Source organism: Crocuta crocuta, unplaced genomic scaffold, assembly GCF_008692635.1.
Source record: "Crocuta crocuta isolate KB4526 unplaced genomic scaffold, BGI_CrCroc_1.0 scaffold31, whole genome shotgun sequence".
NCBI lineage: Eukaryota > Metazoa > Chordata > Mammalia > Carnivora > Hyaenidae > Crocuta > Crocuta crocuta.
The window spans coordinates 14,852,783-14,861,266 of record NW_027528362.1 but is presented as its reverse complement, the minus strand read 5'-3'; the positions used below and the strand labels follow the sequence as shown (position 1 = coordinate 14,861,266).

General features: G+C 58.9%; 2 protein-coding genes across 2 annotated transcripts in view; one reads left to right on the top strand and one right to left on the bottom strand.

Moving 5' to 3' along the window:
- The first annotated feature begins 363 nt into the window (after nucleotides 1-363).
- On the top strand, nucleotides 364-6,645 carry ATP4B (ATPase H+/K+ transporting subunit beta). The gene is made up of 7 exons (XM_077753996.1): nucleotides 364-475; nucleotides 1,605-1,733; nucleotides 3,288-3,401; nucleotides 3,506-3,705; nucleotides 4,304-4,360; nucleotides 5,850-5,948; nucleotides 6,484-6,645. The coding sequence occupies exons 1-7, from the start codon at nucleotides 364-366 to the stop codon at nucleotides 6,643-6,645; spliced, it is 873 nt and encodes a 290-aa protein (XP_077610122.1).
- Nucleotides 6,646-8,389: 1,744 nt separating this feature from the next.
- The window catches only part of TFDP1 (transcription factor Dp-1), a 36,846-nt gene continuing 36,751 nt past the window's right edge, over nucleotides 8,390-8,484 (bottom strand). Inside the window, exon 12 of the mRNA XM_077754015.1 lies at nucleotides 8,390-8,427. Coding sequence (XP_077610141.1) covers nucleotides 8,390-8,427 — 38 coding nt within the window. The remainder of the gene's footprint in view (nucleotides 8,428-8,484) is intronic.

Here is an 8,484-nt window from a genome sequence, read left to right as displayed (position 1 = left end):
GGCAGGCATACCCACGGTAGCCCCAGTGACCGAACGTGCCGTCGGGCCCCACGCGCCCTGGACACGGCTGTGGCACTAACGCCACCGGCACAGCCCACCAGGAGCCCCCACTGGGTCAGAAGCTGCATTTCAACAAGAAGTCAGGGGCCAGAGCAGACAAGGACGTGGCCAAGGGCATCCCGAGAGGAGGGTGGCGAGGCAGGGAGGCATCTGATAGCCGCTGTGTTTGGATAGGAAAGCCTGATACCACCACCCTGGTGATTTCCCAGGAGCCTTGACCTTCAGGGGAGGAGACCATAAAACCCACAGGCCACCCTTCTCCCCTCAGGCCAGGTGTGGGGAGCACCCCGTTCTGCAGGGGCGATGGCGGCGCTGCAGGAGAAGAAGTCGTGCAGCCAGCGGATGGAGGAGTTCCAGCGCTACTGCTGGAACCCGGACACGGGGCAGATGCTGGGCCGGACGCTGTCTCGCTGGGGTGCGTGCCCGCGGGGACGGGGACAGTGGGGGTGCGTGCCCGCGGGGACGGGGACACTGGGGAGGGAGGTGTGCCCGTGGGGACGGGGACACTGGGGAGTGTGTGCCCGCGGGGACGGGGACACTGGGGAGGGAGGTGTGCCCGTGGGGACGGGGACACTGGGGAGTGTGTGCCCGCGGGGACGGGGACACTGGGGAGGGAGGTGTGCCCGTGGGGACAGGGACACTGGGGAGGGAGTTGTGCCCGCGGGGACGGGGACACTGGGGAGGGAGTTGTGCCCGCAGGGACGGGGACACTGGGGTGTGTGCACGTGGGGACGGGGACACTGGGGAGGGAGGTGTGCCCGCGGGGACGGGGACACTGGGGAGTGTGTGGCCACGGGGACGGGGACACTGGGGTGTGTGTGCCCGCGGGGATGGGGACACTGGGGAGGAAGGTGTGCCCGTGGGGACAGGGACACTGAGGGGGGTGTGCCCGCGGGGACGGGGACACTGAGGGGGGTGTGCCCGCGGGGACGGGGACACTGGGGGGGGTGTGCCCGCGGGGACGGGGACACTGGGGGGGTGTGCCCATGGGGACAGGGACGCTGATGCTGTCACACTCCGGGCGCCCAAGACCCAGGCCCTGTCCGGGAGACTGCATGTCTCTCACCAGATGACCCCAAGGCCCATTCCGGCTCCAATCCCCCTGATAAAGTGGGGTCATCTGAGAGTCAGCTGCAAAGGTTCAGCCATAGACTTGAGAACAGTATATTTAAAGCTATGCTCCTAAAACTTATGATTTTTATTTTTAATTTTGTTCAAAAGAATTTTTTAATGTTTACTTATCAGGCTCTGGGCTGTCAGCAGAGCCCAATGTGGGGCTTGAACTCACAAACAGTGAGATCATGACCTGAGCTGAAACCAAGAGTTGATACTTAACCTACTGAGCCACCCAGCACCCCAAACTTATCATTTTTAAAGACTGTTAATGGGTGCGGAGCACCTCTTGGGTGAAGAGAACATTCTGGAACTTGACAGACCCGATGCTTGTGCAGAGCGTTGTGTGAATGCACTGTGAACACCACTGAGTCGTGCACGGAGGTGCTTGGACAGGCAGTTTTACTCTGTCCCCCCTCACTCCCCCCCAGTGTGGATCAGCCTCTACTACGTGGCTTTCTATGTGGTGATGACCGGACTCTTCGCCCTGTGCATTTACACGCTCATGTGCACGATTGACCCATATACACCTGACTACCAAGACCATCTAAAGTCACCAGGTAAGGGGGGCTCGTGTCTGCACCCCAGGACCCGGTGCGTCGGGGCAGCGTGCAGTCCGGGAACCCTGGGCTCAGAGCACGAACCCTCAGGAACAAAGTCCAGAGAGGCAGTCTGGAGGGGTCACTCACGCTGGGGCCCAGGGCTCTGAGGGGGACACCCCCACCCCTGCCAGGGGCCCCCACTAGGTGTGGTGGCCCCAGATTATAGTCAGACTTTGGCTGTAGTTGTAATTATTAAAATAGATTTGTTACAGGGACCATGTTCACATCACTGACTTCAGATGCCACCAAGGCACACAGAAGCCGTGTGGGAGGAGGCGCAGACGCAGGGGGACTGGGAGCTGAGGCCCGGCGGGAGGGAAGGGCTTCTGTCTTGCACTGGATGCGCCTCCGCATGGCCCGATCCTGTTAGCATGTCCACAAACACGAGCTCCGTTCAGAAAATGCTTTTCTCTAAGAGCAGGTCGTCTNCGCCTGGACTCCCCTCCGGGTGCCCGCGGCAGACAGTGGCCTAGCCCAGCTGCACAAACCGAACAAGGGCGGGGGGAGAAGGGGAAGAAGTGAAGGAAGAAAACGCACGTCCAGCTCCTGAGGACGCTTGTCACTCGTGGGGAGTGTCCTCTCCCCAGCAGGCCCTCCACCCCACAGTCTTCGGGGATCCCTGCCCAGGGCATCACAACACCAGAGTGTGGGCATCGGTCTTCGAGCCGACCAGCAGAGAGGCCACGGCGGCCTGTCGTGGCTGCAGAACAGAGTGCTACAGGCGACAGGCCCGGGGGTTCAGCCGGGACGTAATTTGCCCAAAGCCCAGAGGAGGGGGTGGGGTGCAGCCACCACTGACACGGACTCACAGGCTGCGGGCACGGGCAGAGCGGACGCTGGTGCGGCGTGCGCGCTCTCTCCTGGGTTTTTACTTGGATCTGCGCATGGACCTTACGCCCACAGTGGCCACAATAGGACAGAACACCAGCGGACTATTTAAAAAGTCCCCGCATCAACAGGGCGCCAGCCGCGTGCACCAGCGATGATCACATGGGGAAACGCGACTCAGGATCTGCGGACAGTCTGATACGGACACGCGTACAATGGGCGCCGGGACACGGAAGAGGGAAAGAGGAATCCGGGCGGTGGGATCCCATTTACCCAATTTACGGCACACGGGGCTGCGCGTCTAGTGCTCACAGAGCGAGGACGCCCCCCACAGGCCACCGTTCCCTCGGCCTACACGTGCGCATCCTGACTTGTGGTCACATTAACATGTGGTCAGATTGCTTTGAATCAAAACCAGCGAATACTTTTCAAATGTGTGTCCAAACACAACTTCACTTAAGCGTGGTTCCGACCAGACGAGCCGGGCAGGGCCCCTGGGGAGCCACTGCTGCGGAGCACAAGTGGACACAGTCCCCCTGTGCGGGGGCCCTGAGGACCCGGGCCCAGCTGGACGGCCAGGCGGGGCCGGCGGCATGCGGGCCTCACCACCCCTGCAGCACGTGGCTGGGCTGGGACGAATGCCCTGGGGGGAACTGAGTCCCATGTGTCCTGCTCTCTCCCCAGGGGTGACCCTGAGGCCAGACGTCTATGGGGACAAGGGCCTGGACATCTCCTACAACGTCTCCGACAACAGGACCTGGGTGGGCCTCGTGCACGCGCTGCATGGCTTCCTGGCAGGTGAAGTCTAACAGGCGATCAGCCCGTGTCTCCCGCTTCCGAGACAATTTCCCGGAGGGGCTGGGCTGTGCCCCCAGCCAGCCCCAGCGCGCGTGTCCCCGCAGGCTACTCGCCAGAGTCCCAGCAGGACAGCATCAACTGCACCTCCGAGAAGTACTTCTTCCAGGAAAGCTTCGGGGCCCCGAACCACACCAAGTTCTCCTGCAAGTTCACAGCAGACATGCTGCAAAACTGCTCGGGCCTGGTGGACCCCAACTTCGGCTTCGCGGAGGGCAGGCCGTGCTTCGTGATTAAAATGAACAGGGTGAGTCCCGAGGGCCCCTGTGGGGACGGCTGCGGCACAGAGGCCAGGTGTCTGGCCCTCACGGGAGCCCCGCGGCTCTGGCCGCCCCCTCCCACTGCTCCTGCGCTCCACGCGCCCCTGCCCTGTTGGCTCAGGAGCGGACCTTCCCCCGACACGGCCTGACAACAAGCGCCGGCCTTGCACCCTGCAGCGCCCCACACCGAGTGCAGAGTCGGGGCTGCGCGGGGTGGCCACGCGTGCGGCCTGGGGACTCCCCCACTCTCCCTTCCCAAGGGGCGGGGAAGCCACGCGTGTGTGCACTGCACACTTCCTGGGTCCCCACTGGGTCTCCCTCATCACTGCCAGGCAGGGGACGGGTGAGTGGGGAGGGCCGGACGGCCCTGGGCGCTGGGCACAAGGGTACACGCAGGGGCCAGGACCTCAGGAGGCCGAGAGAGCAGCACGGGAGCAGCAGAGGCGAGCCGTGGGCCCCGCGGAGCGCCAGGCGGCCCTGCAGCCTAGTGGTCAGGACGTCATGGTGGCGGCCGCAGCCCTAGGCCACGCAGGCCCCTGCCACACACAGCCAGCCGGAGAGCTACAGGACGCCCTTCCCTTCCAGATTGTCAAGTTCCTCCCCAGCAACAGCACGGCGCCCAGGGTAGACTGCGCCTTCCTGGTGAGTGCGCACCCGTGAGCTACCCCCTGAGCCTCTCAGTCGCCAGCCCACCCGTCTGGATCCACGGGCCCAGAGCCATCACGACCCATCACTTAGAGCGGCTTTATTACAGGGCACAAAAACCGAGTGAGAAAAATAGTGTATCTTTGTTACCGTTCTGCTTCGAAAAGCATCTGAACAGTGTATTACTAACACACTTCAAAGTCTTTGGTGGCAATTTAGAACAAGCAAGGCACTTCTATTACATGTTTTCTCTTGTTTGTTTGCGGACATGTACGCCAGGTGGCCCCCAGCTGTGGCTGCGCAACAGCATACATGTCCGGGCTCCTGAGAGTCGGCATTAATTGACTCCAGTTTTTCTCAAAACCATTTTTTCAAATTTTTTTGTTTACCTATTTTTTGAGAGAGAGACAAAGACAGAGACAGACAGAGACAGAGAGGATGAGCAGAGGGGCAGAGAGAGAGGGAGAATCGCAAGCAGACTCCATGCTGTCAGCACAGAGCCCAACGCGGGGCCCAAACTGACAAACTGTGAGATCACGACCAGAGCCAAAATCAAGAGTCAGACGCTTAGCAGACTGAGGGCCCCCAGTGCCCCGCAAAACCAGTTTTTAAGCACAACACAAAAATATAAACTGCGTGGGGCGCCTGGGTGGCTTAGTCGGTTAAGCGTCTGACTTTCGCTTGGGTCATGATCTCGCGGTTTGTGGGTTCGAGCCCCGCGTAGGGCTCTGTGCTGGCTGCCAGCTCAGAGCCTGGAGCCTGTTTCAGTCTGTGACTCCCTCTCTCTCTGACCCTCCCCTGCTCACGCTGTCTCTCTCTCTCTGTCCTAGAAATAAATTAAAAAACATTAAAAAATATATATATATATATATAAACTGCTTCTGTTCCCTGAATATTTCCTAAAGCTTGTTTCCCTGGCACAGTGACAGAAGATGCCCCCCCACCCCCCACCCCCACGCCCGTCTCTTGTGGGTGGGGCCCTGGCTCGCTCTGTGCCCTCCAGCAGCCACTTGACCACACACGCAGGCTGACCCCAGCGTCTAACAGACACCAAAGTGCTCTCCACCTGTGTTCTGACAACCCCGTCCACCTGCCAGGAAACTCGCAGACAATGGCGAGGGACCAAACCCGAGCCAGCAGGCGGTGCTTAGCCCTGATGTTGCACAAACTGCTGGCCGGTCCAGCCTTCTCAGCTTTCGTGCCCGCACACGGACACACGAGCACATTCTCCGCTTTGTCCACCTTCGTTATCCTACTAGGACTTAAAATGCTAAAAATGGAAATTTGATAGGTCACCAAAGGCTTGGCAAACTAGTAAGTTACATCCCTGATGGGATCATAAAGATCAGAGCCGGCTTATGCTAACTGCGTGCCGCACACGCACACACACGCACGCACACATACGCACAGGCGTCCAGGGACATGTGGGTGCTGCACGCGTGCACCCAGCTCCCGCCTCACCCGGCGCCGGCCTCTCTGTCTGCAGGAGCAGCACCGGGACGCCCGGCCCCTGCAGGTGGAGTACTACCCGCCCAACGGCACCTTCAGCCTCCACTACTTCCCCTACTATGGGAGCAAAGCGCAGGTAGGTCTGCAGAACCGGCTTGGAGTCAGCAACATGCTGGGCGCACGGCAGCCGGCGACCTTCACCCGCGCGGCGAACTTGGCGGACTTAGCCCGTCCTGACCGTGCAGCGCTCTGCCGCCTCCCCCACCACCGCCCACAACGACCGGAAAACACGTAGCTCTCACGTAACACACATGGAGTGAACCTGATTCTTCTAGTTTCCGAGCGTTTCCTGATCCTGTCAGGCAACCACACACCCATTTTGAAGCACTTCCTCCAAATCTCTTAATTTCTCCTGTTTTATTCTGACACTAATTTTCATCGAGTATAATGTGAGGTTGAATCTGTCACTGCTGTTGTCCCACCCCAGACCGACTCTCCCCATGCCTACGTGGAGAGAGCTCTCTGTCCCCGTTGAGTTCCGGCAGGCAGCTGAGCGTGCAAGGGCAGCCATGCTCAGACAGGGCAGGTGGGCGCCACCTCCGAGCAGCCCACCCGGACACCTGCCGCAGTTTCTAACTCTCGCCTCCTCCCGTCTCCCCACACCGTTCCAGCCCCACTACAGCAACCCTCTGGTCGCCGCGAAACTTCTCAACGTCCCCAGAAACACGGAGGTCGTCATCGTGTGCAAGGTCCTGGCCGATCATGTGACGTTCGACAACCCCCACGATCCCTACGAGGGGAAGGTGGAGTTCAAGCTCAAAATCCAGCAGTAGAGAGCGGGGCGCGCGGCCGCCAAGCACCGGAGCTGCCGGCCGCCACCTGCACGCACACACTTGGCACTAGAGTAAGCGACTTCTCTCAGTCCTCTCTGCTCAGTGACAGAACTTGTAGTGAGGGTCAAAACGCTGAGCCGGTGTGGTGACCCCAAGGCAGCCGTCACCTTCTAACAAGACCTGAAAACTCACTCTGGACAACTTCTCTCTCCTTTCCGTGCCTCAGCTTTCCTGACCCCTGTGACCTCCCGGTACCCGCGTGAGCAAGAAACTCACCTCACGAGGATGGACGACTGGAGGGGCTTGCTTTTAAAGACACAATTCCTACGCTGTACAAATAAAGCACATTAAAGTCATGCTTACTCTACATACAACAGTCACGTCTTTCCTGATAAGGGGAAAAATAACAAAAAAGTCCCTTTCTCTTTAAGAATCCTCTTCTTAAAGTTTTAATCCCAAATCAAGGAAATCAGACTATGCTAGAGCGCCACAGCTCTGGCAGGTAAAGGGGGTGGCGGGCGGGTGCGCAAACCCCACAGGGAGCCAGGGCCCTGCAGTCGCCAGGCGCACGCCTCTGGCTCCACCAGCCCCTCTGGAAAAGCCTGGAGCATCGTGGCCAAACAAGCCTGCTGTCCCAGAGCGGCCTCACTCCCACGCCAGCACCGCATGCAGCCACACACGCGCCCCGCACGCCATCTGGGGGTCCCGCCTACACACAGCAGGCAAAGGGCGCCAGAACGGTGTCCCCAGGCCCTCGGGACAGTTGAGGGAAGTCTTGACCGGCAAGAGAGGGCGGGCGGCCACATCATCCCAGGGGACCGCGGGCTCCCTTCCAAGGCTGATGGCTTCAAAACACCAGGCGGCTCATGTAAGGTGGTTAAGTGTCCCTTCTTCCCCGCCGATCTCACTCTTTCTGAGGAGACTCAGCCCAGAACCTGCCCCTGAGCCGAGGATGCAGGAGGAGGGTGAGGGGTGCTCAGCACACAGCCCGGTGACCGTCCTCCTCGGCAAGAAGTGGGCCGCACGCTGAAGCTTCCGCACAATGATCGTGAATCAGAGGAACACGGAGCTGGTTTAAAATGCCCATGCGCGTTTTATTAATAAAAACTAACAGTGCCGAGTTAAACAAGTCAAACAATTAAAGTCTCTTTATATTCCATAAAATATTACAGAAAAGTTTATTTGTGTTTCAATAAAAAGACTATTGTTGTAGAACAGGCAGCTAACAGCAACTGTGCGGTTAATGGTTCTCTGTGAATAAGTTTTAAAAGGGACGACTGCCTGTCCTGAAATCCCGTTTCTTTTTATAAAAAAAGAACTATTAAAAATGATTGACAAATTCTGAGTTAAAAAACTGTTAGAACATTCTCTATATTTAATGTCAACTTTATCGTAGTTACAGGAAGATGCTCACGAAACAAAGACGGCGTTTGTTTCCGTGTGCGTCGAGACAGACGTGTGGGTGTGTAAACAGCTGTACAGGAAAGCCCGCGGAGCCGCAGGCCGCCCGCCGCTCCAAGCCCTCCAGTTCTCGCAGCTGCACCAGCAAGGCAGTGAACTTTTACCAAACGAAACAAAACGAATAAAGAACTTGGCAATTTGCTGCAACATCGAGGAAAATAAAACGTATGAACTTGATGGAGTCACACAGTCAATATAACTTAAGGGAAAATAAAGTCCCAGTACGATCTGCGGCCCAGCGCGGAGGAGCAGGGCTTGGCCGCCGGGGGCCGCGGGAGGAGGCTCACTCAGCAAGAACCACGGGCCAGAGTGGGCTCTGAGCTACAGACGGACAACGCAAGCGAGATCCTGGGCAGCGGAGAGAGGCCCCGGTCGCGG